The 27,943-nt window shown below is 42.6% G+C and overlaps 1 protein-coding gene across 5 annotated transcripts; it reads left to right on the forward strand.

The window, feature by feature from the left end:
* The first annotated feature begins 136 nt into the window (after nt 1–136).
* On the forward strand, nt 137–27,943 carry nfyc (nuclear transcription factor Y, gamma). 5 transcript variants are annotated; one of them, XM_042745049.1, is made up of 11 exons: nt 137–283; nt 9,226–9,335; nt 9,543–9,611; nt 15,802–15,915; nt 18,624–18,719; nt 20,100–20,276; nt 23,963–24,034; nt 25,466–25,627; nt 25,813–25,920; nt 26,121–26,180; nt 26,920–27,943. In XM_042745049.1, exons 2-11 carry the CDS (start codon nt 9,237–9,239, stop codon nt 27,040–27,042), a joined length of 1,080 nt encoding a protein of 359 aa, XP_042600983.1. In that variant the 5' UTR covers nt 137–283; nt 9,226–9,236; the 3' UTR covers nt 27,043–27,943. The 5 variants fall into 5 exon arrangements, with proteins under 5 accessions (XP_042600983.1, XP_042600986.1, XP_042600987.1 ...); XM_042745052.1 differs by having other exon boundaries at nt 9,229–9,335; XM_042745051.1 differs by lacking the exon at nt 137–283 and adding an exon at nt 3,157–3,331.

Here is a 27,943-nt window from a genome sequence, read left to right on the forward strand (position 1 = left end):
TTACCTAGGTGAATCTTTTTATTTTTATTCAACACAGACAATAAGACGATAATAACAGTTACATTCACTGCAAATGCATGCGATGCGCTGAACAGCTCGAACTCTTTCTGAACTGAAGAACGACCGCATTCAATGGCGCTAATGGCGAATACGTCACAACGAAACGCTTCTTCCGGTTTAAAAAAAAAGTTGTCAAATCATCGGCCATCTTGGTTCCTGTACCAGCCTGAAATAAATTTAATATTGCGACGAGCCGGACTACACTACTATTTCAGCACGTAAAGTGAGTATAAAAATTATATACTTTGCTGTTTTACTGTTCGGTTGCTATCTACAGCTTGGCTTGGATGAAGCGGGTGTCGGTTTGAGCTCGTGGTCCAATAAAAGTTTTCATCCAATGGACGATTGTTTTGGAGGATGAACATAGGCGCCATTTCCCTCCTCGCTCTCTGAAGCGCTTATTGGTGGCTAGTGGAAAGGAATGGAGGCGGTCAGGAAACTGTTGGACCTAGTTCGCCATTTTGGCTCTCTGGCGTAAAGGACTTCTATTGGCTCATTGGTTCATTTTGAGCCTAAATGGTTGCAGTTTCTTAACTACCAGAACCCTTAGAAACCTTGATTGGTGGAATCTAGTCCGAGGTTTGATTGGTCTGAAGGACAGATCCAAACGTAGTCTTTATTGGTTAGACTGTCTTTACACCGCTTTACAAATATTTTAGGAAATCTCGCTTAAAGCCTTCCAAAACCATCATTTCACTTCTCCCATTTTTACGGGATTCACAGTCAATGCGGCCTGCTAACGTAGCGAGCACTGTCTCTACCTTTATGTCGCTCTTTTTATAGTCCTTATCTGTCCATACAATCTTACCGACTGACGTTTTGGGATGTAAATCATTCTCACAATAAAAAATAAATCGGACACTGGGTTTGATCTATAACAGTGTTACATAAACACACACACACATAGTGAATGTTTGCATGGTTTCGGTTAGCATGTCCCCCGGTAGCCTGCAAATGCGCTGTCGTGCATCTGTAATTTGTATCAATATATGTTTATTACGATTTATCGGAGGTTTAAGAAAAACCTGTCCGTGTGTATAATTTATTCGCGATGGAATTTATTCCCTGTATTTTCATTTTGCAAAATGTGCCGTTGTGGTGTCACCGTTTTCATTGCATAAACAAATACGCTTCTAATTCGTCACCTATGAATGAAAATCGAAAACATAATACTAACGTCATAATTATTCTATTTAGTAAAAGCTGTAATTTAAGACGTAATTAACATGGTTTTAATGTACCAGGTCAATTCGTAGCACACGGACTCACTATTGCATTTACCCACGATTCATCAGTGAGAGTTTTAAAGCAAAATCATTGCTTATTGACCTTGATTTTACAAAAATAATGATGGCATTCATAGCAACTGTTGCCATAAACTTTCAGCACTGTTGCTGTAAATAATTGACCTGCTTTCCAGATGTATTTTATCAACAACAAAGTGCAGGAAGCATTGTGCTGCAGTTGTCGTTTTGGTTTTTATCTATACTGTGTGAAGCTTAGCCCTTATTTTGATGTTCATCTCTCACATAAGCGAAAAAGTCAAGTGTCTGACCTCACTGGATGTCTCAACAAAGAGTTGGCTCTTATAAAAAAAAAATGAATTCTTAAATCTGCTGTGCATTGACTAGTTTTGGGTGGAAGGTGCGTAGGCCGGTTTGCATGTAGTGACATGAAGTTTCTGGAAATAAAGAGACTAATAAAGAATCAAGTGATGATGTATGATTCAACAGATCCACAAGTAAAGGTGTGATTGCATTAGCAAAATTTTGTGGGCAAAAAAGTCTACTGATGATAGTATGTCGATAGATTCATCTTAAGCAGAAGTGACTTCAATCAAAATAAAAGATTGCATCGATTCTTATTTGAAATTATTGGATTTCTGGTGAAAATTAAATGCGAATTAGCTTAACAGTGGTAAATGTGGCTGTACCATTTGTATGATTGTTGTATGATTAATAATAATTGAATTAAAAGTTAAAAGCATAATTTTCAGACACATGACATTGTGCTGTATGGTAACACTTATTAGAAGCTAAACCATTTAACAAGACCCTTCAGGTCAACTTTATATTCATTTAGGACACAACTAACGTTGAGCTCAAGTTTCATGTGCTGCACTGCTTGCATGTTCTTGCACTCAAATGAGACTGCAAGTCTGACCTGAGTGACTTTCCACTTTAAATCATGCGGCTACAGCATGCGGCACCCTCTATGAGACCACCCTAAGCCAATCACTTTTCATGGGCTCATTTGCATCACTGCACGGCCGGCCACTCCGCTCCTCCGAGGGGCGGGCTTAAGAGACATTTAGTTTGACATTGTAAATAAGCAAGGGACAGTTGTTTGAGAAGTCAGTTGTTCAGTCCAGCTCCTTCCAGCCACAGTAGAGAAGACGGTCTGCAGGGGACAGATTTTCAGAGGCTTGCAAACCGAGACGATCCTCCACCCTCCCTGCATCCTCTGTGCAACTTTCTGCTGCTTTTGTCTGGTTGTTTTTTTTCTCTCTCATTCTTTTCATTCCCTGACCCCTATCTTGATGCTCAAGGTAACTTAAAACAGGAAGTTGAGTGTCTGTGAAGGGGGCGGAGTAGAAAGGGTAAGCAGGGAGGAGGGGGGTGACACGTCCTAGAGACGGCTGGCTAGGCCAATAGCAGCAGAGACCGACTCGGGCTCATTTGAAGAATCCAGCGAGGGGGTGGGATCTCGGAGATAGGCGGGCCGAGAGTATCGTTTAGCAAGCTAGATTGATTACAGTCGAGTGTTAAAGGGAGAGCAGTCAGGAGATTTTTGTCCCGACTTGTTCTACTGCTCTGCATTGCTCTCACACTTTTATTTCTTTTCATCCTTCCCTTTTTCTCCACCTCTCCCTCACTTTTCTCGCCTGTTTTTCCGGTCACTCGTGCCGAGGCAGGGGTCAGCTGAAAGACAAACAGTAGGGTTGCCAGGCAGAGGCCAACTCCAGGCTCCAGGCGGCTTCAGGGGACTCAGACAGGGGAGTAATGGGAGGGGGTTGTGTGTTTAGGAAAGGGGGGAAGGGGGGTAGCTCAAGAAGATGGGCTAGTGGAAGGGGGAGGGGTTGGATCAGGGGGGCGGTAGGTGATCGGGCTCCCCTCGGCTCGGGGCTTTGAACGCAGAAGCAGATCGTCTGTCCCACACAGCCTTTTGTCTCCTCCTGGGACAGAGCCTGTGGACTAAAGACAGTTAAGGAGACTTTCGAGATGTCCTCCTGTTCTCCACCGTCCACAGCGCGGCATATGAAGGGCACGGGGTAAGTGTGACTTACAACTGCAATCAGATGGAAAAGCTCTCTCTCTCTCTCACGCTGCCGTAATGGGATGCTTCCTCTGTCCTCCGCTGCGCTTTTCTCCTCCTCCTTTCGTCCTCTACTTTTCCCCTTGCTTGAAATCTAAGTGTACTTCTTTGTGTTTCCTGTCCTGTTCATTTTGAAGTCCTTAACCCGACTACCAATGTTTGACATGATGTAAACATTAACTAGCTGGAAATTTCTCTAGTTTTGCATACGGCATTTTAACTTTCCATTGTTGATCTGCATGGCATACTCTTTGATCGCAGTTGACCTCTAAGTTCAGTTCATTGAGTTTGACTTTGGACCTCTCGATGGTCCCGTGCTGTTGTGTATCTCTGGTACATCTGTGATGCTTAACAGAGACAGATAGAGATGATGACCCTGGCTGCATAGGACCGCTTGTCTCGGTTCACCTTTCAGGGCCCAGTTTCATGGCTTGTTTACACTCTCGTGACAGTGAGGCAGAGCATAGGACAGTTTGGATGTGGGCTCTACGTGACCATCGTGGATTGAGGTTTATATGGGGACTCTTAGCCCCCTAGTTCATCATGTACAGACGGCTGTCCTCACACGATGCCTCGTCACGGAATCCAGTCAGATTAAAGTCTCTTTTTCGCTCGTGTACTAGAAAGTTTCCATTAGTGATGGTATTAAGGTCCTTTTGGGGAAAGGAGTTACTAAAAATAACTCTAGGTAGAGCCTTGACTGCTGCGTCTCAGCTTGATGTTTTCGGTTAAGATTTTAATATAATTTTAGCTCCTTACTGCACCAGTTTGCAAAGATGTATGTCCAAGGGTAAAATGTCACACCTGACTAAGGATTTTGCACATTCCCTCTTGTTCCCGGGGTTTTGCGCTTAAGGTTCTTTTGAAATGTCAGCGCAGAACCTTTAAAGTTTGGCGTTAGCTTTCTGGTGCTGGCGTTGACATGTCGTCGCACCTTGCCGTTGCTAACGGGCCCATCAGTGGATGAAGGTCACAGGAATGTGAGAGCGGCTCCTGCATTCGATCCGTCAGTAGGGAGAGTGTGAGACCAAGAGGACAGTGCATCCCTCAGGGGCGCACAGACAAGAGGGGGCCATTCACCATCATGCTTCTCTAGGGACGGCATCATTACACTCAGTAGGGTCGCCAAGTTGCTGCAGTGAAAGTTGAAAAACCTGTCTCCGTTTTCTTTCTTGTTGTGCTATAGTATATCCCTCGCTCTCATTCTCTCCCTCCCCCTAAACAGTTTTTTTCTCCCTTTCTGCTTACTACCAAATGACCTTGAGAGTTCAGGGATGGCTTCCTGGAGTTGACGCGAGGCCGAACCAAGGGCAACTTTGGAATGAACTGATCCATGAGATAAGACACAGATCAGAGTGGCGGTATTGTCCGGCCCCTATTATTATTTTTTTTTGCTCCGAACATTAGAGCAAAACAAGCACGGCTATTTGTCGGTTAATTTGTAATTGCACTATGCCGGGTGCCTGGGTCATTGATTAACCAGCAACCGCAGCAGGCTTTGTTAATTTTTTTTCTTTTTCTTTTACCAGCTGGCCTTTCTGTGTGAATGTTTGGGTAGTTAATAAGTCCAGAATGTAGAAATGTGGCCTTTCTGTATGACAGAATGATCACAGAAAACATCTTGTGTTGTCTGTGTTCTGTACTTTTAATTATTTGGGCTGGTTTTGGTTCAGGGTCTTAAGTAGCATGTTATAAAGAGTTTTATGTATGTTGTATAATAAAAAGAGTAAGTATTCTTACATTGCACAGTTATACACAGGTTTTTGCATAGTTATATATATGACATAGTTTTTGCATATTACTATATGTGAAAGTGCATAATATGCATTAAAAAGAGTTGTCAGTGTTATAAGCAGGTTGTACATGACACAATGTGTGAATGATCATTTGAAGATTTAAATTCTTATCACATAAATTGTAGTACAGTTAATGTGTATATACACAGCCTCATTACCTGAGTCTGTATGACTTTGCAAAACCCTGACTGGTTTGATTTCAGTCTGAGCAATGTGTTTAGATGACTTTTTAAGAATACACGTTGTTTTAGTCTGACTAAAATCAAACTATAAAGATTAACTAAATATATTTAAAAGTTCTGAAAGTGTCTTTCCCCTTCCATTATTTTCTTAACCTGTTCTTGAACATTTTTTTTTCTCTCTGAATGCTCTGGTGTCAGATAAAATTGAATTACCTCTATGTGCATTCATCGTTTGGTATGCATCGTTTAGTATTCCTAAACTATGTCAGAGAGGTATGCTGGAAATGAGGGGTGTGAGCAAAATGGAGATGTATGACAGGATGTAGCGATAAGTATTAAATTTTAACAGTATCTCCAGTTGAAAGCTGTTTCTTCTCAAATGGCAAGCAGTTCTGGGGTTAAGTTCAATATAGGCCTGTCAAACTAAAAAGCAGACTTTGAAATAAAGTTGATTGTTTTGTAGCTTTTTAATTCCTGGCTGTTAAAATTGGGCTCATTCTAGAGGAGGGCTTCATGTTTGAGAAGTAGCTTGGATCTCAAGTCAACAAAACAGCTGACATCCACAACCCTAGTTTTGTCTTATCAGCACAGCTGATTTGAATCTCTCCAGCATGAGGAAGAATTGTCCTAAATTTATATCTGCAGCTTAGGAAACAGCCCAAACCTTAAAATAAAAGGCAATTGTTTTACCAGTAGTTACTGTTTGTGCAGTTCTTCTGTTGTGTTTGTGTCACAGCACTTCCTCCACTTATGATGACTCCTCCTTGGAGGCCTCAGGCCACACTTTCTCTAACCATTCAGGGCCTGAATTTCATTTTGGAAAATGGGGGGGAGGGAATTCCCCCTTTAGGTGGCTCTTATGGGGGGATATTTTTAATTTGAGGGAGGGAGTTACGGTATTATTATTTTTATTTATTTTTTTACATATTTTTAAACCACAATCATCCAAACTAAATGTTTCGTCACCCAGTGTATGTGTGTTTTACAATTTATAATGTTGTTGATTCATATTTATATTGTGAGAAAAAACTTTCAAACTCTGAATTGAAGATTTAATGACAAGCAATGGCACAGACAAATACAATAACAAGATACAACTGAAATTAACTGTGCTTTAAGTTTTTCAGGTAGGTTTAACGGTAATATTCAGGTACAGAAATACCACAGAAACAGAATAATCTATTTAACTTTAAAATAACACTGGTTAGTCTTTGATGTATAAATAAACATTAATGACAGACAGCAGCAGGTTTATTTAGGTTTTTGTCTCTAAGACCTCATGCACGGATCAAACTGTTACACAAGTTTTTTTCTCAAATGTTTATATTAACTTAATAGCCTGTATACCGACTATGTTTAGTATAAATCGACTGTTTACATGAATACTCAAGACAAGCACTTTGACATATTTTTGTATGTATTTGGCCGTTTACGCGCAAAGGCGCGCGCTCTCAGATGCGTCTCTACGCGCGCTTTGGGTGTGAGGCAGCTCACACAAAAGGTCTCACAGTCACAGAGCGCGGAAGTACTGAATTGAGCACTTGGATGTTTAAAACTGTAAGACTCGAAAGCAAATGATACATTCCTTCATCTGTCGCAAGCGGCTTTCGCGTTTAAGTATTTGCGGGAATTTCCCGCGTTACAAGCGCAGAAACTGCGGGAATCAGTAGAATTATGCGCAGTCCCGCGCAGAAATTCAAGCCCTGTCATTAAATATCTGCTGCACGAACATCTTAACTCATCTCTTGTCAAGGGGGTAATTTGCGATATCTCAAGTGTTTGAGAGCTGCTCGTCCCCGATCACATTGAAACATTTGAGCGCTCCTTTGCTGCAGTCCTCCTGCACGGCGAAAGCCAGGCTGTCAGTGGTGTTCTTGCTGATTAAGCCTCTGCTAGCAGCATTGACTTTCTGAGACACAGAGCACCAGCGGTCATTGCCAGTCAAGGCAACTGAACAGGTCAGGAGAAATCCTACACCACCGTTGCGTTCTGACTTGCTGAAGGACGATCGTAACTGAGAGTTGAAGCACGTGCATGAGCATCACTTACCTTTTTGTGTCCGCCCTTAAGTCAGTGTGAATTATATTGTGATGTAGTTCCATTATGGTTGCAGTTGGGTCAATAATGACATGACACTTTTAATAATATCTACTTATTTACTGTAAATTAATATAATTAAAATTGCTTAAAATGGAATTAATTTGAATACACATCTTCTATGATGAACATGTTTTTTACTTCTGAATTAAAATATTGTGATATTTTTGGATACATAGTCAAAAATGTCAAGAAATTAGGGGGGAAAAAACGGCTAAATGCTGTATTTTGATGCAAATCATGGGCAAAAATTATGTTTTAACAGTTGCTTCACTGTATCTAGCTTGTTAATATTTGAAAGTAGCCCGTGTTAATTATTATTTTGCTTTAACACAACACAAAACATAACCTCAAAAGAACAAGGATTCTACCCACAATGCTAAACCAGAGGCCTCGCTTTTCCCATCACAGGTCGTGGGTCTCAATCTGGTTAAAGCAGTCAAAAATAGCTCCCACTCAAGCAGCTGTTCTAAGCAAGCTTTGATTTAACCTATTTATGTCTCCTTTAATGGCGTGTTATCTCATTTAATTTGCCTCACAATTTCCCAGGTCCATGACAGTAATTGCCGCTGTTATCGCCTGCTAATTATCCAGCTGGTTTTCTTAATGGTCTTACTTGAGACGTTAAATGATCATTTCTTATCAGGCCGGAGCTGGCACATTCACACTCACAGATGTACGGCAGTAGACCGTCATAAGATCTACACCTGATGCTGTTGCTTCACAGCAGCAGAGCAGCCGCCAATGACCTCCAGCGTTTTTCTTATTATAAGGCATGCGCATAATGAATTTGACTGACAGTTGACTGTTTCACTCAAGCCTGAAATGATTTAGAGCTTATCGACAGCGGAGTCACATGACCCATTGATTTGTATTGTGCTTGTCTAATGCTACTGATCATCATTATTTTGGAGGCAAATAAAGAATGTGACAGTAAACATGATTTTTACTGTCACAGGGTGTTTGTAACCATCCTAATCCTTCGATATACAGAAGAGGAGACAGAGATGAAAGCAGGTCACCGCTTTTTGCCAGTAATCACGCACGTTTCACTGTGTTGCTCCTGCGATTGACCCACATAGTGAGGCTGCTCGGCAGTCTGACTGCTCCCCCTCCATTAAGCCCTTGGCACTTTGTCTTGTTATTGGATTATGGCTGAACTGCACGAGTCCGAGTCCTTTTTTACTGCCTTCCTCCTGCTCCGGTGGCACCCCACCCTGCTATTTCTGGTCCTGTGTTTTCTTCCAGAGAAAGGTGCTTTGTAGAGTCCGTGGCGGCGCAAGCTCAGGCAGGCTGCCTGCAGAATTCCTCACATGCCATAGTAACCTGCCAGCTTTGCTCCTATTGCATTTTAGGTTTGCGTTAGTTTGTGTTTGGTTTGTCTCCATTGCGTCAGTGCCGAGCCATACTGTCAGAACAGCACATTTGGTTCTGTTCCAAATCTATTTGGGTATCCAGATGTGCACTCCAGGCTTCAGGTCACTGGCACGAAGGAGGACTTTGTTCTTCGGGTTTTTCACATATGGATTCCTGGGGTAGTTTACACATGGCTGAGTTGACCAATCGCACCATCGACAGTTGCACCAGACATTTACTGTAGTAACACACAGCTATCACACACAATTATTCAGACTTTTTCATCCCAAACTAAACAGTGTATAATGTGGTTTATTGTAGTTTATAATCTCATAGCTCAAGAAGTTTGTCAATTATGAGGCTTGTATGTGAACATTAACCCTGACTTGTCGTGTTTTCTCTCCCTCTTTATCTCCTAGCAGATCTGGAGATGTCTGCAGACTCATTTGGAGCAGGCGGCAGCGATGCCCAGCAGAACTTACAGTCCTTTTGGCCCAGAGTGATGGAAGAAATTAGGAATCTTACCGTGGTACGGGTTTCTTCTAGCTTTTTATCTGCTTTCTCACTTGAATACAGTATAAACACTGCCTTTTTCAAAACAAAACCAAAAAAGTCTTTAATAGAAAATTGTAGTCAACAATGTAGTATCTCAACAAGAGTCTACCACTGTTTATTAATGGGAATTCTTAATGTTTTTATGAGTTCTCCTCTAATGCACTCTCGCACTGTTTCAGAAGATTTCCGTGTGCAAGAGCTTCCTCTTGCTCGCATCAAGAAAATTATGAAACTGGATGAGGATGTGAAGGTAAGAGCAGCTGTGCTGAATCAACACAGTCTCTCTAAGCTTATGGCAGCGCACTTCCTCTCTTTGATTCTTGAAAAAGCAGCAACCCAGCGGTTGACGGCTGTACATCATGTGGCCAGTTGTGTCAATAATTAGTGAGGTTTGCTGTGGCAAGCTTCACTATTACTATTACTCCTACTTAAAGGGTTTTTTTTTTTTTTTTTTTTTTTTTTCAAATCCTTACCCATAAGTATTGAAGTTATGTATGTTCTACACCGTTTGTTCTATAGACATCAATCAAATCATGGCTTGAGGATAAGTATGATGCATCTTAAGTGATCTTACTCACCTGCCAAAATAAGGCAGCCAAAAAATCCCATAGATTTTGATGTAGGGCGCAGAGCCATTTCTAGGGACCATATGGGGTGGTGATTTATCAGAATTTCCACAACTAAAAGTAACAAAAATAATGTTATTGTTAGTTTCATCCAGAACAGTGAGCACATCTCTGATGATGCATTTTGAGTGTAGCTGCTTTTCCATTACCTTTCAAATTGTGCAAATTGAAATTGCAAATTGAAAATACTCCCAGTGGAAATGCATGAATTTTTCAAAAACTCCCATATATCACAAAAAAGGTTTTACGATCACATGAGCATTTACAGGTCACCTGGCATACGTACAAATCCCAAGATACTATAACTTCTAAGAAATAGCTCATACGTAGCTGCTCTCAAGTATAAGAAGTTTTCCTTGCCATTAATGCTCTCAGCGCTGCTTCGCTAAAGATACACTCCTACAGCTCCACATCCATCACCGTGACTTATCACAAGAGGAAAAAATTAAGTGTTAATAGAAATGCTGTCATTTTACAATTTGTTGTTGTTGTTGTTGTTTTGCGACATTTATAAAATATCGCAAAAGTTTTGCTGTAATCTTTAATGGAAATTCAGTTTGTGTCTGTCACGGTGTCTGTTCTGTGTCTCCCTGGGTGGCCACTAGAGGTCTCACTTCCCCTTATCGTCACCCCACTTTAGAACTGCATTTCCCATAGTCTTGTCTGTTTCATCACTGCTCATTGCACTCAGCTGTCCGTGGTTATCAATCATTGCACTCAGCCAATTCCCCGTTAGCATTGTCATTTCCCTGTGTATAAATACCCCGGTTGTTCTGTCATTGTCACGGAGTCCTTGTTGAATGTCACCCTGTGTTTTCCTGGTTCCCTGGTTTCTCGTGTTTCTGGATGTTGTCTATGTTTCTTGTTTTGGACGGATTACCTGGATTTTGACCTTTGCCTGGATGTTTTCTGATTTTGGATCACCCCAATAAACACACTGCTTTTGGATCTACCTGTCTGTGTGCGTGTCGTGACAGAAGGACTCCGTCATGCCTAGATCCAGCGGTATGTTTTTTGGGGTTTCTCTCCCCCAGCCATCGAGCGGGAGAGAAGGATGGAGTTTGAGGGAACCCGCCTGGTCATTTTTCGTGGGACCCGGGGAGGTCGCAGAGGAGTGAGTGGTCGTGAGGAGGCTCAGCATCGCTCTCAACCATGGCCCCCCTTCGATCCGGGGCTCGTGTGGGATGGATCAGAGCCACTGTCTCACCATGGCGGACGGAGAGGGGAGAAGAAGCGCAGGTCCGCCATGGTGGCGCCACTGCCCATGATGCCACTGCCAGGGCCAGCGCCACGAGGCAAGATGGACGCCAGCTCAGCGCCACAGCACAAGGTGGTCACCAGTCCCACGCCACGAGGCCAGACGGCCGCCAGCCCAGCGCCACTGTCCAAGATGGCCACGGAGACATTTTTGAATTACTTCTCCAGGTTGAACAAGATCCCAGAGGTTCCCAGGAGTGTTCACGTCACGTCTGCTGAGCCAGCGCCACAGCACAAGATGGCCGCCAGCCCAGCGCCACAGCACAAGATGGCCGCCAGCCCAGCGCCACAGCACAAGATGGCCGCCAGCCCAGCGCCACAGCACAAGATGGCCGCCAGCCCAGCGCCACAGCACAAGATGGCCGCCAGCCCAGCGCCACAGCACAGGATGGTTGACTCAACGCCTGAGTCTTCCGTCAAGGAGCCACCGGCTCGCCATCATAGAGGGCGGAGGAGGAGGAGACAGGCGTCAGCCGTTCCTCAAAGCCCGGAGGGGGGTCTCGAGCAGGCCGCTGCCGTCCAGGAGGACGTTCCAGAGCGGGCCGCTGCCGTCCAGGAGGACGTTCCCGAGCAGGCCGCTGTCGTCCAGGTGGACGTGCCCGAGGTTCCCGAGGCGGTGCCTGATGCCGATGCGGTGGCCGAGGCGGTGCCCGATGCCGAGGCGGTGCCTGATGCGGTGGCCGAGGCGGTTCCCGATGCAATGTCCGATGCCGAGGCGGTGCCCGAGGCCGAGGCGGTGCCCGTTGCCGAGGCGGTGCCCGAGGCGGTTCCCGATGCGGTTCCCGAGGCGGTCTCCGATGCAATGACCGAGGCGGTGCCCGATGCCGAGGCAGTGCCCGATGCCGAGGCGGTGCCCGATGCCGAGGCGGTGCCCGATGCCGAGGCGGTGGCCGAGGCGGTGCCTGATGCGGTGGTCGAGGCGGTTCCCGATGCAACGTCCGATGCCGAGGCGGTGCCCGATGCCGAGGCGGTGCCCGATGCCGAGGCGGTGCCCGATGCCGAGGCGGTGGCCGAGGCGGTTCCCGACGCAATGTCCGATGCCGAGGCGGTGCCCGATGCCGAGGCGGTGCCCGAGGCCGAGGCGGTGCCCGATGCGGTTCCCGAGGCGGTCCCCGATGCAATGACCGAGGCGGTGCCCAAGAAGGTGGTCGAGGCGGTTCCCGAGGCGGTGCCCGAGGCCGAGGCGGTGAGGCGGTGCCCGATGCCGTGCCAGAGACGGTGCCAGAGACGGTTCCCGATGTAATGCCCGAGACCGAGGCTGTTCCGGAGGTCGAGGCGGTGCCCGATGTTGTTCCCGATGCCGAGGCGGTGACCGATGCCGTTCCTGAGACCGTTCCCGAGGCGGTGCCCGATGCCGAGGTCGTTCCCGAGGCGGTGTCCTTGTCCGATGCCGTTCCTGAGGCGGTGCCCGATGCCGAGCCCGAGGCGGAGCCCGAGGTCGTGCCCGAGGGCGTTCCCGAGGCGGTGTCCTTGTCCAATGCCGTTCCCGAGGCCATTCCTGAGGCCGTTCCTGAGACCGTTCCCAAGGCGGTGCCCGATGCCGAGGTCGTTCCCGAGGCGGTGTCCTTGTCCGATGCCGTTCCCGAGGCCATTCCCGAGGCGGTGCCCGATGCCGAGGTCGTTCCCGAGGCGGTGTCCTTGTCCGATGCCGTTCCTGAGGCCATTCCCGAGGCGGTGCCCGATGCCGAGGTCGTTCCCGAGGCGGGGTCCTTGTCCGATGCCGTTCCTGAGACCGTTCCCGAGGCGGTGCCCGATGCCGAGGTCGTTCCCGAGGCGGTGTCCTTGTCCGATGCCATTCCCGAGGCCGTTCCTGAGACCGTTCCCGAGGCGGTGCCCGATGCCGAGGTCGTTCCCGAGGCGGTGTCCTGGTCCGATGCCGTTCCTGAGGCCATTCCCGAGGCGGTGCCCGATGCCGAGGTCATTCCCGAGGCGGTGTCCTTGTCCGATGCCGTTCCCGAGGCCATTCCCGAGGCGGTGCCCGATGCCGAGGTCGTTCCCGAGGCGGGGTCCTTGTCCAATGCCGTTCCTGAGGCCATTCCTGAGGCCGTTCCTGAGACCGTTCCCGAGGCGGTGCCCGATGCCGAGGTCGTTCCCGAGGCAGTGTCCTTGTCCGATGCCATTCCCAAGGCGGTGCCCGAGATGGTTCCGGAGGCGATACCCGTGTCCAAGGCCGTTCCCGAGGCGGTGCCCTTGTCTGAGGCCGTTCCCGATGCCGTTCCCAATGCCGTGACCGGGCCATCGCCACAGCCCGCTCCTTACTGGCTCCCCGATTGGCAGGTTCCGTTCGGGTCACTCAAATGGCGAATTCCTCCCTGGCCGTCTGCACAACGAGAATGGACTGATCCACCGTGGCCACCTGAACTGCCTGGCCCCTCGTGGTCCCCTGAACTTTCGGGTCCACCGTGGCCACCTGAACTGCCTGGTCCCTCGTGGTCCCCTGAACTTTCGGGCCCACCATGGCCACCTGATCTGACCGAGCCACCTGGGCTACCAGGGGAGCCATCGCTGCCGGTCCCAGTTCCCCTACACGGGCCTGGCCCGCCATCCCTCCCCCTGTTCTGCATCCACCAGTCCACCTCCCTCCTGGTCTCTTTGTTTTTTTTTTTGGTTATTTTTGTTCTGAGGAGCATCTGGAAGCTGCTCCTTAGAGGGGGGGTAGTGTCACGGTGTCTGTTCTGTGTCTCCCTGGGTGGCCACTAGAGGTCTCACTTCCCCTTATCGTCACCCCACTTTAGAACTGCATTTCCCATAGTCTTGTCTGTTTCATCACTGCTCATTGCACTCAGCTGTCCGTGGTTATCAATCATTGCACTCAGCCAATTCCCCGTTAGCATTGTCATTTCCCTGTGTATAAATACCCCGGTTGTTCTGTCATTGTCACGGAGTCCTTGTTGAATGTCACCCTGTGTTTTCCTGGTTCCCTGGTTTCTCGTGTTTCTGGATGTTGTCTATGTTTCTTGTTTTGGACGGATTACCTGGATTTTGACCTTTGCCTGGATGTTTTCTGATTTTGGATCACCCCAATAAACACACTGCTTTTGGATCTACCTGTCTGTGTGCGTGTCGTGACAGTGTCAGCAACGATTTTGTGCACACAAAGTTGATAAGCTACAACAGGTAAACATGTCAGCAGTCTAGACATACATCACCATGACCAAAAATTATTCTAGAGTAGCGATATGAAAAATATGAAATATTTATAGGTGACCAAAGAACTTTTTACTATGACTAATGTTAGTTTATGACCTCTGTCGTGAGGACATGACACTTTGAACAGCATACCAAGTTCAGTTGCTTTTTTACCTGAATTTAGTTACCAAAGCTTTATTTTTGGTTTTGGTTTTTGGCTAAATAAAATCTATAATTTTGGCTTCAGTGAAAAAAAAATATATATATTTTTGTGCGTCACTACTTTGGAATCCTTTTGCTTTATACCTAGAATGACCCAGAAGTCTCCTAGAAACCATCAGAGCACGCTAGCAACCATATATCGACATGCTCACAACCTTCCACTACACCCAAGCAAAGATATTTTCTTCAGCACTTACAAATTAAATAATCCAAATATGATTCACAAACTGCCATTAATGACAGCATGATTATAAAGTTTGGGTTTTCTAGTGGATTTTTAAGGCTTCAAATCAAAATTGAATGTTTTGTGGTCTTCTCCAAATGAAAAGCTAATATTTTCAGTGGCTTCAGCTGCAGTGTGGTTTGATTTTTGAACCACTACAAAAACAGTTTCTGGAACATTTTCTGAGCATTGTGAATTGAGAAACTATTAGATCCAACTGAGTCATCTGGCCATTTTCAGTGAAACAGCCTGATACTGGGTAGTGTGTAAACATTGAATAGACATTTTCCGAGAACTAAAAAGAACTTCTCTCATAACAACCTCAGTTCAGTGTATTACCAATATTTACTCTATTTGCTAGATCCTTTAACAAAGCAACATGCATATAAACAGACTTTCAAGTATAAATGAGAAAATGGCATCAGCACTGCCGAAAGAGCTAGAGGTCATTTCAAGCGTGCTGTGAGCCAAGTATTAAGTGGCAGTAACACACACTAATGCCCTTGTAGTGCAGTTTCATAGAGTGAGAGAAATAAAACGACTAGACATAAGGTTTGGTGTATTTGCTTGATGGTTTAACCCTTTATAATGAGCTGGATTAACCCTAAAGCAGACCGATATCTCCTCCTTTCTTTCGTGCTACAAAGATATTGATATGTTGTAGATGCCACAGGGCATGGTCTTCCCACACAGCCTTAGCCGCGTGGGAAGCAGGCATCAGGTCAGGGTGTTGTCCAGATGCTTAAAATAGCCTACAGCTTAGAGTGGGAAGAGAGAAAAGCCAAGGCAATTAAGAGCTCAGGAGCAGCGGCATGGGTAAGAACCTGGGTCAGGTCTTGACGTAGCCTCTTAGGCCACTCATATTATTTCCATCTGACGGCAGGCCAAAACATGATGGGCATGGGCGTAGTGAGTGTCCGGATATGATTGTATGTTGTTCTTTTATTTCCCCTGTATTCACTTGCTTTGGTAATCCTCTGTAGATGATCAGTGCCGAGGCACCGGTGCTGTTTGCCAAAGCGGCACAGATCTTCATCACAGAGCTCACTCTCAGAGCCTGGATTCACACTGAGGACAACAAGCGGCGCACACTACAGGTCAGTCATGTTCATTCCCAACTTCCCTTTGACCCCTCGCCCTAGCCAGCTGAGATGAACCAGTCTCCTCTGTGACAAAATCATCTTTTTTGTGTTTGTTCCTATTTTTTTGGACAGAGATGGTAAAGGAGACCGGAAACAATAGAGAGAAGATGGTGGGTGGGATCAGGAAATGACCCTGAGCTGGTTTTAAATAGGGGTCACCTCCACAAAAGTGCCACCCTGTATTTCAGACCACTACCCGCTAAACCATGTGTCCAGTGATCTTCATATGTATAGTAGCTCAGTCTCAATTTAATATGAGCTTTGGTTTATTTCCTTATTTCACCCACCACATGTTTCTTGACTCCACCATCTCTGTCCAAAAATAATAATTTTGCCTTATTTTCAGTGAATTTGATGGTAGAGTTACATTTGTAGATCACTTGTCAATGTTTAGTACTTTCAAACATATTTGGAGTATAATGTTAAGGTGCAGTCACATTTACTGTTGTTTGGCGAAGTTTCATAGGCGAAATCATCCCAACCAAATGTGTTTTTAGAGTTTTTAGTGAAAGTTAATTGTAAAAACCTGATATAATTTAGCTATACATTTTTCTCACCATGAGAATAGCCACAGAAGCTAGCATGGCATTAAACACAAACCAACAAATAAACGAAATAGGCAAGATCCCTTTATTTCAATAGTAATAACTACAAACTGGATTTTTACTTCGTCAACAATATTCCCATGCACTCATGTTCAAGTTGGTCATGTGAACCCACTGCGTTCACCAACAGAAATCTGCTCGATTTGAAAATCACTTCTGTGTGAGCCGTGCTTTATACATCGCTACACTATTGAAAATGGTCATTTTTTGCCTGTAAAATTTTGCTAAAATTTTGCTAACTGCAACTTTAGCCATTGTTCCTATTACCTTCTGGAGCCAGTTGCATAAACTCAACCTATGTGTTAAGACAGTTAACTAGCAATTAACCAATAAAAAGAAATCAGTCTCATTTTTGGATTTAACTTAGACTAATCTATGTTTTTTTACACTCTATGCTTTTGCTTTTTTTTTTTTTTTAAGTAACTGAATTGAAGAAAAAGAAAAAAATATGACCTTTCTTAAAGAAAAAAATAGATGACTAACTTGTAAGACCAGTCTAAACCTTTGTGGCCCCTGTTCTCCATATGAATATGTCCAACCCCAAATCATTATGCCAAAGAAGATAAAACAAAAATGGTCTCTCCTAATACTACATGTGCTGGAGTCATGACACAGCTTGTCTGTTTATGAGAAGAACCCAGCCCCCCCCCCCAGGGCTTATCTCTGTTACTGTAGCGTAGAGTCTAAAAGTACATCTCCCATGACCCACTTACTTTTTTTCCATGATTTTGCCTCTCTGGGCTGTAAAACACTGTTCTGAACCCTGAATGATACTCAAAAAGTGGTCCCTTAATGCTTGGATTGAAAATTAATAATAATGATAACAGTGTCAAGGTCCCGGAAAGTATGAAAAGCATCGTCAGAATACTCCATCTGCCATCAGTGATTCAACCGTAATGTTATGAAACGACAAGAATACTTTTTGTACACAAAGAAAACAAAAATAACGACTTTATTCAACAATTCCTCTCCTCTATGTCTCTCCAAATCCACGTTGCAACATTTTGACAAATCTGAGCAGTACGCAGACGGCTAACGCTCTTCTTCTTGATTTGGAGAGACACAGAGGAGAGGAATTATTGAATAAAGTCATTATTTTTGTTTTCTTCGTGTACAAAAAGTATTCTCATCGCTTCATAACATTACGGTTGAATAACTGATGGCAGATGGACTATTCTGACAATGCTTTTCATACTTTCCTGGACCTTGACACTGTTATTTACTTGGCAGTCTGTGGCACAGTCTCAAGCCTCCCTGTTTTCATCCAAAATATCTTTAATTGTGTTCCGAAGACGAACAAAGCTTTTACAGGTTTGGAACGACATGGGGGTAAATGATTAATAACAAAATTTTCATTTTGCAGTGGAGTAAACCTTTAAAAACATTTTTTAAATAATTAAATCTATAAATATGTAAAATATATGAACAGCTTGTATTATATATATAGCTTATGATCATATCATATCATAAAAACCTATTATATAAAAACAGTTCATTAGTCAATGTAGCAGCCCATGTCAGCATAGCCTTTTACCAACATAGTGTTCAGCAACAGGTTTGTCACTGAACAAAGCTGAAATGACTGTTAGTTTGTCTCTTTAATATGTAGATTGTATTAGCGCTCAGCGTGTGAGCTTGCAGCTGGCCCACAGTTCCATTGTGAAGGCATCACGCCAATCGGTGTCGCCACGACAACATTCGTCAATGGAACAACTGCATGGATGTGACCCTTTACCACCAGATATTAATCATGCTGCTAAAAATAGCTGCTGATCTGGAGGGGGACAATGGGTGGTCTTTGAGGCCAATATCCTGTGGAAAATACCACTAGTAGATGGTCTGTGGGGTGAGATCGTGTCACTGTACACTAAGAACATTTGATGTAGTGAGTGGGAAATATTATCATATTGTATTATCAAATATTGCTGCACAATTTTATTTTGAGCATCATCCTTTTTTGGGTTCTGTATGTCAACGCTATTCCTGTGACTATGTGTTACATGTGATGTTTTAGTCTGATTTGTTTTTGACTGTCTGGTCTTATTTTCTGTTTTCCAGAGAAATGACATCGCCATGGCCATCACTAAGTTTGATCAGTTTGACTTCCTCATTGACATCGTCCCCCGCGATGACCTCAAGCCTCCAAAACGACAGGTGCGGAAAAGAGAGGAGCTTCAAGCTGTCAAAATTGATCATCGTCATACAGTTGTTGTTGTTTTTTTTTCTTCAGCATGTGTGAAAAAGAGATGGTGCTGTGTTGTCTTTGGCGGCCTGGGGGCGCTGTAAACATCCTTGACTGGAAGCTGGGTGTTGGGTTTGTGAAGGCTTTCAGTCGGATGTTTGCAGCACCCTGCTTCCCCTATCTCTGCACAACCAGACATCATATTTAATCATGTCTATTTTACGAACGCTGCCGTAGCACCAAGTGCCTGACTCCAAAAACAACCATGTGTGGTTATGTGTCACAGCAATGGCAGCAGAACTGTGATTGATGGGCTAAAAGAAGAATTTCTAACCCTGCCAATCACAGATTATACCAGCCACTCAGATGCTTTACCAGCCATTTTTATTCTTTCAGTTGATATAAGAGACACACTACATGAAATTAATGAAATAAATGAAATGTCACACCCTCGGATGCTTTTGTAGAGCGCATTAGCAACATAAAGAGTCTGTTCTTCGAGATATAAATATATGTATTTATACTTTTGATAATTTTTCTAGTTTATGTGTTTTAATGGTTTTACCTAGATAGAGCGAGTAGAAAGTATATACATATCCAAAATTTCCTAAAAGCTTTGGAAATCAATACAACAAAACAAACATTCCTTAAACTGAACTTTAATTCTTTCAGGAATGCCAGAGACTTAAAAAACAAAACCAAAGCAACTTGAAATGCCACAGTGTGAATAGTCAGCACATGTAGAAAGAAGGAATTTACCCAGTATATCCAATGATCCGAGCCCTTCTAGCTCAGCTAAACCACCCTCTTTGTTCGACCCAATGGCTTTATGGTCCTGTGGCGTTTTTGTGTGTGTGTGTGACCAGGTGTGTAAACATCCTACACTCTCAGCTGTGACATCACCAAGCTGGGAGAGGGATGTTTACTCTCTTTGTCACAAATAAATCTTCAGGAATGGATGGAGGCGAAATCTAAAGATGCACTTCTGGGTACAAACGTTTGGGTATCCCTGCTGTCAGAATAGCACAGCTGATTGCCTGCCATTACGCTGCGGTTGCGTGTGGGAGTTCAGGCCACAGACTGCAGCTTAAGGTCTCGTTTCTGTCCAGCTAAAAGATTGCATTACTCGCTCTTGTTTTGCCTAGAAGTAATTTATCCTCATCCTGCCGCTAGTGTTTCAGAGCGAAAATAATTTATGGAGATGTAACCAGCAGATAGGCCTTATGAACTCTTGATTTCATCTGTGTGTGTTTATGGGATTGTTGGATGCTCTCTTGCATTTATGAATATCCTGTTGAAGTGTACTGCAATATAAAGTATACCTTTCGCTATAATTGTGCCTGTCTGTGTAGGAGGAAGTGCGTCAGGCCGTCGCCCCGTCTGAGCCGGTCCAGTATTACTTCACTCTGGCGCAGCAGCCCAGCACGGTGCAGGTCCAAGGTCAACAGCAAGGCCAGCAGGTGGCTGCTCCCACCGCCACCACACTACAGCCCGGACAGATTATCATCGCTCAGCCCCAACAGGGCCAGGTAATCATCACACACTCAACACAAACCCAAGAACGTATATATGGAGTCTAGCTTTGAGACTCAATCCGAAATTGCATAATTTGCTTCCATATAGTAGGTGGAAAACAGTATGTGAACAGAGTAGTGTGTCCGATTTCACTGTATTCATAAAACATTAGGCGAAATGTTGACCGAAGTACACATCTGATGGACACTGATAGGTCACATGACAATGACATCATGCCGAATATAGTATGTCGAGTGCATTCATACAACACAACATTCATACTATATATTTTTTAGCAGTCGCAAAGTACCTGCCTTTTCAGAGAGCATGTGATTTTGGACCCAGCTAACATTAACATTTAATAAGCACACAAATTTACCCAGGAAAAACAGCACATATATGATACCATGCAAATCATGATATAATGGCTATAATGTAGCTAAAGCCTAGTGACTTTTTAAAAGAAACTGGCTACTTTTTTGATTGTCCCACCCAAACTTCCTGTTTTAATAGGAAATATGTCAATACAGGAAAGAAAACTGGCATCTGGAGGACACTGTTTGCCCTTTTAATAACCCTAGTGTATATTATACTACGGTCTGACGGACAAAAGGCTGAAACTTTATCATACCTACTCACTCACACAACACTTGAGCCCGGATTACTTTGATCAGCCCATTACAGGATCATTTGAAACATGATTGGTGAAGGTTGAAAGCCCAGAGGTGTCATTCACACGTTGCTATCAGGTGAATGGTAGAGAGTCCAGTCACTCTCTCGTGTGATATATGTCCAGAGTCTTAGCATTAACACAACTGTCCTCTCCATGCCTCTCTTTTTTGTTTTTGTATAATTTAACTTTTGATTTTATTAGGTTATACTGGTTTAATTCCACCAGTGTGAGGATCTTTTTCACTTTCTCACTCTTCTTCTCTGTGGTGAACCTCGTTCTCTCTCTAAAGATCAGTGCTGCTTCAGCAAGCTGCAGTTTGCTGACCTGTCAGACTTGGGCAAAACTGTGCTGCAATCACCTTAGAGAGCACTTGGGACAAATATAAGGGCCTTTCACACCGCTTTAGGTCCAGAACTAAATATACCGTACTAAAGTACTGGGACAATCTCCAACGACAACTAGCAGTGCAACATTTAGCTACAAGTGCCTGCACTTCAGTGTCCATTCATCTATTGCTGTTCTCCATACTTACAAAATAAGTTGACACAATGTTTACAGTATGTTTTCATGCTGTTTTAAATCATGGCGGGTGAGGGCGTTTTCGTACGCGTTTGGCCAGGCAATGTCTACTTGCATCACGGGTAGTACCAGTTGTGCTGGTTAGACCCTGCTCCGGAGTAAGAGCTAATTTGGTTCTTGAAAAAGGCAGTCCGGTACTAAAATCACATCCAGTTCCTGCGGTGCAAAAACGTCAAAAAGTGGGTAGTTCCACAATTAGTTCTGGTATTATGAAAAGGTTGCGGTGGTGCGAAAGGCCCTATATACAGTGGGGTTTAAAAATGTCAGGCCAAAATGAAATGAGATTCAAAATCTAATTTCAACCTGAAAATAAAGTTTTAAAATGTTGAAAAATGTAAAACCAAAACATTTTGATTGTAAAATCAAGAAAAATATTCATGTTTATGGACAATTTCTTGGTCACTAATCTATTAAGCAAATTTGGATTATGTGAACTCCACTGTGCAACAGATTAGTTTTTTTTTTCATCTTTTTCACTTTATGCTGATTTGTAGTTTTTTTTTTTTAAAGGGATCATATGATGCGATTTCACGTTTTTCTTTCTCTTTGGAGTGTTACAAGCTGTTCATGAATAGATAAGATCCTTAAAGTTGCAAAGACTAAAGTTTCAAACCCAAAGAGGTATTCTATATAAAATTTAAGACTTGTCCACGCCCTCCTAAAACGCCTTGTTTAAACACGCCCCCTACATGTCTACATCACAATGTGGGAAGATTTGCATAACGCCGCCCAGATGTTCATGCAAAGAAAGAAGGCGTAACTTTGATTCTTGCTGTTCCCGCCATTGCCATGTTGTGGAGACGCTGTTTCAATGTGAAAGCGAGAATACTTGGTTTGGCCTTCCAAAAGAGGACACAACTAGAAATCAGTGGTTAAGTTGTATTTACAACACTGTTCCAGAACGGTTGAACCCAAATATTTAGATGTGTGCAGCACATTTTATGGATGACTGTTTCCTGATCCTGAGTCACATCACAGTATGACAAGGGTGTAACATTTCCATCACAAGCTTGAGGCATTCAGCCAATCACAAAGCACTGGATAGCTGGCCATTCAGAGCACACCTCGCTTTTCAGACCGATGACCTTTGTAAAAAAATGACGTGTTTCAGAAGGCGGGGCATAGAGGAGAAACAATAATGTATGGTATGTGGAAAATAATGTGTTTTTTGAACCTTAAACCGCATAAACACATTTCATTACACCAAATACACAAAATAATGTTCTTTTTAGCAACGTCATATGAACCCTTTAATGAATAATACTGTCATTCGGCAAGGATTCAAATTTAAATAAAAAAAATTAAATTAATCGAAGGTTACAGTACAGATTTTTGTAATGTTGGATTTCTATTACAAAGAAGTACTGTTTTTCTATTAATCAAAGAATCCTGAAAAAAAATCTATATTAATATAGTATTTTTTTTATCTTAAGTATTTTAGTGCAAACATGATTTCTGAAGAATCATGAGATTAAAGATTCAGTTTTGCCATCACAGGAATAAATTACATTTTAAAATATATTCAAATAGATTTTTTTTTTAATTGTAATACTGCTTAACAATATTACAATGTTGCTGAATGTTTTATAAAATAAATGCATCCTTGGGGAGCGTAAGAGACCTCTTTCAAAAACACTAAAAGATTCTTACAGACCTCAGACATTTGAACAGTAGTGATGTAGGAAAGGTGAGAGAAAAATAGTGGTGCAGAAAATGTATGCACAGGAAAAAGCAACCACATGTTTACTGAACAATTCTGACAACACATTTTTCAGATTGTGACCTGTTCCTTCAAGGGCTCTGCTCAAGCTCGCTTCTGTTTACTCTTTAAGTAAAAATGTATTGTTAGTGGGGTTTTATCTTCATACCTGAGGACAGAGAGTCGGTTTAGCTTCCTCTCCCTGTCTGCTCACTGCTGTTTGTGCCACTATATGCAGTCATTTTCCCAAATGCAGATCTTCCATAAACTGCCATTATTTTACTCAACTGTTGTAACGGATGCTTTATCTCCACTGCTGATTCAAACTCTGCTTCAATTAATGCCTGTTCACACCAAATCTGAAACTACAGAGTGACACAAAGTATCCAATATTCACACAATTATTCACACTCAATCCAATGCAGAATTTTTCCCTCGTTAATATTATATGTTATTTGTAAATTATAAATTGTAAATATATTATTGCAGTGTGATATTTCAGGCTTGGTGTGAACTCAAGAGTTGTTCATTTATTTTTAAAAGCTTTATGCATGTTTTATGTCATTGCAAAATTGTGGATATGGTGTCTGTTCATACTACATGTGACACATCATGCTTTCATTCCTTTACACTATTTCTGGCTTTTTTTGTTGCTTTTTATATGACATTGATGAATGTGCTTTGCATGTGCTTGCTTGTGTTGTCAAGTTCACTCTCTCTTTCTCGCATTATTTCCTCCTCTTCCTCAGGTATTGCAAGGAACCACCATGCAGCAGCTGCAGCAGGTGCAGGTTGCTCAATCACAGGCGACCCCTATCACGGTAAACACCTCCAACCCCTCAAAATGGCCCCTATTTTTCCACCAAAAGTCCTTCTTTGAAACACAAAGGAGCTTTTTCATGGCTTTCTTTCAAGACAGTTAAAGAAGGACTGCCTTTCAAAGCACAATACATCAGCAAAAATATCCCTGTATCATATAGGCCTACTATACATTAAACAATGCAGCAAAAATGTGCGTTAAGGTCAGTCCTATTATTGGCTGTATGAATTGTACTAATATGTGTGTTATATATATATATATATATATATATATATATATATATATATATATATATATATATATATATATATATATATATATATATATATATATATAATATTATTATTATTATTATTATTATTATTAAGTTGCTGGTAGCAGGGTTTTGAATTGTCTTTGACATTCATATGAGGTCATAAAAATTTAATAAAGTTGTTTAACAGTACAGCATGTCTCTCTGCTGGACTGATCAAGTCAACTATCTATATTCAAATAGAAAAAAGTACTGTTGTTTTATAGTTTAGTCCGTTTAGATCTTGTAATATGGTCTTAGCAGTAGTCAATAGGAATTTTTCTCTATTGTGCAATGTGACCACAGACCTTGTGTTTATTGATTTGAGCTTCAATCTTGTGGTTACTGAAAGTGAGACTTCAAAAGGAACCTTATAACATTTTGGAACGAGAAAACTTATTATATATGAAAACAGCTTTTTGCAGAAGTTTATATCAATATTATGGACATTCAGCTTCGCCATCACAAGAATAAATATCATTTTTAAATATATTTAAATAGAAAAGTTGTTTTAAATTGGAAGAACATTTCATAATGTTTTCACTGTATTTTTAATCAACTAAATGCTGTCTTATTGAGAAAGAAAACCTCAAAAACATTAAAAATCACAGTGAACACAGTTGAACGGTATTGTGTCTGATATGTTAGATTAGCTAAGTGGTTAACTGAATGCAGAAGTCACCATTTTCTCCTACCAAAAACCAAAAAGAGGAGCAGATATTATTCACACAGGGCAAAATCTGTAATTCCTATGCCCTCTACTTGATGCTACATGAGGTCACTGCAGGTCTCGGGCCAGATAAAGTTGTGCTGCTTAATAAATTGCTGTCGCCTATCGGGTGTCAGTTCCTGAAGAGGAGAGATCATCTGTCACACCTCTGCAGTCAGCGCCTAGGTTTCACCGTTCAACACGAGAGGCCCAGGGTGACAGTCTTGCATCTCTCCCCTTTCCTCAAAACGTCTTCAGTTTCACTTTCTTTTGGAGGCCTTCCCAGTGAGCTGTAATGCTAATGCTACTTGGTCTATTCCAGCATTCGTGCTGAAAGAGACTTGAAAGGCACACACCAGATTGACACGCAACTTGTGTGTCAATTTGAATCCGCAGTCCCACCCTCATGACTTTTATCCTTCCTCTTTCAGAGCGCTCCGGTGACCATGCAGGTGGGCGAAGGCCAGCAGGTGCAGATCGTGCAGGCCGCTGCACAGGGGCAGGCTCAGGCGCAGGCAGCACAGTCGGCTGGACAGACCATGCAGGTTATGCAGCAGATCATCACCAACACGGGAGAGATCCAGCAGATTCCGGTAAGAACCTAGGAGAGAAGATGTAACTCCTTTTTTTTTTTTTTTGTCATTTGGACTTTCAAAAGGATTATAAATGGGTAACAGGGAAGGCAGAACACCTGCGCTATATGAAGATCAGGCAAACGTGCTTGTAAGTTGGAGGTAATGATGTGTGCTCCTCATTGCCCCCTTGTGGTGTCCTGCAGGTGCAGCTCAACACCGGCCAGCTGCAGTATATTCGCTTGGCTCAGCCTGTCTCAGGAACACAGGTTGTTCAAGGACAAATACAGACGCTTGCAGCAAACACTCAGCAGGTAAATCATCATCTTACATGGTTAACAATATTAGCTCAATTAATGGGCACAACTTAGGGATACTTTAAAAAAAAAAAACTTTTTTTTTTGGTGACTAATGGTGGAGATGTTTTTTTTTATTTCACATAAAATACATTTCCTTCATTTGATGAAATGAATTAAATTGATGGGTATCATTTTGTTGAATTGTTCTTTCACAGATTTCACAGACGGAAGTACAACAGGGTCAGCAACAGTTTAGCCAGTTTACTGATGGGCAGGTAATTACATTTTTTTCTCTTTTTTCTTTCTTTTTTTTTTTGGCTTTTAAGGCTTTTATATACGCAAACACACACACACACACACACACATGCAAACACACACACACACACACACACACTACTGTTCAAAAGTTTGGGGTCAGTAAGAGAAAAATATCTTATGTTCATGGCTGCATTAATTTGATGAAATATAGAGTAAAACAGTAAAATTGTATTACAATTAAATGTTAATATTATTATATTAACCTATTGTCTCAAATAATAATGTTTGTGAATATGTGAATATTCAGCTTCATTACTCCGGACTTCAGTGTCACATGATCCCTCAGAAATAATTCTACTGAGATATGTTTTTTTTTTTTTTTTTTTCAGGATTCTGTGATGAATAGCAAGTTAAAAAGAACAGCATATATTTGAAATAGAAATTGTTCTTTACGCTCACTTTTGATCAATTGAATGCATAATTGCTGAATAAAAGTATGAATTTATTTCAGCAAAAGTTACTGACCCCAAACTTTTGCATTTAGCATCAAAATTTTAAAATACATGTTGTATTAAAATATTATATTCTATTATAGAAGACAGTGTTTTATAATACTATTCTGTGTTGTAATGACATGCTCTTCTGTCTTAACCCACCAAACTTTCTGTTAGCCTTATTACCACAGCTACAGTTTCAATGCAGATATTTATCACTTCATTAACACATGTCCCTCCCTTTCTTCCTGTGACTCTACAGCAGTTGTATCAGATCCAGCAGGTGACGATGCCGGCAGGACAGGAACTGACCCAGCCCATGTTCATTCAGTCCACCAACCAGACGGCTGACGGGCAGGTCACCACGCAGGTCAGTGCGGACTGAGGCTGTCCGTCCACGGAGCTCCCGACACCACCATCCACAATGAAGGAGATGAGCCGCCACACACCAACACCTAGTCCTTCCACTTCCCTTCATCTCATGCCATACTTTGATCAAGTTCTCCGACTGGTTTAATTCAGCAATCAAATAATAAACTTCAGATTTAAGCTTCATAATTTACCGTCCAAAATATATGTATTGCTGTTTTGTTAACAGAGTTTGGGTCTCTTTACTACAGTGCTGGAAGGATCAATGTGTAGTGGCAGAGATTTGATTTCTGCCATATTGATTTCAACTGTATGTCTTCTGCAATATGGCTATGACCCCACTGTCTTCCTAACAGTATAGGTAGAATATGTCCTTGTTTCATAGTTTAATATGGATATGGGTAGAGATTATGCTTTCAGATCTGTTCAGTGATAGTGACATTAGGGTGAGGCTTGTGAAACCTGAGCTGGAGGGCACTTCTTTCGTGAAAAAAAAAAAAAAAAAAAAAATCAAACTTTTTTTTCTTTTTTTTTTTTTAAGCCCTCAGCCATTTTGACAGATTATGCCATCTCATGATGTGTAGAGTTCTAAACATGATAAAAGCCATAATCTACACATTCTGCATCTCTGTAGTTTAACTCTGTAATTCTATAGTAATTGTATTAGTTCAGTTGTGGTATCTTGTATAGTTTTGAAATTTGATAATATTGTATTTGTTAAAGGGCTTCTTATTGTTGGGTTTTCTACATGCAGAATGGTCCTCTTTGTGTGAATGTGTAATTGACGTGCTTTCCTTGCGTGTCTTTCTGGACCAGTTTTAAAGAGACTTCCTTTGCCCCTTGAAAGTGAACTGCTCCACTGTTACCTACTTGTAAAAACAACACATTAATTAAATAAAAACCCTTTTATATAAACA

The sequence above is a fragment of the Cyprinus carpio genome, chromosome B19 (genome assembly GCF_018340385.1).
Source record: "Cyprinus carpio isolate SPL01 chromosome B19, ASM1834038v1, whole genome shotgun sequence".
Classification (NCBI taxonomy): domain Eukaryota; kingdom Metazoa; phylum Chordata; class Actinopteri; order Cypriniformes; family Cyprinidae; genus Cyprinus; species Cyprinus carpio.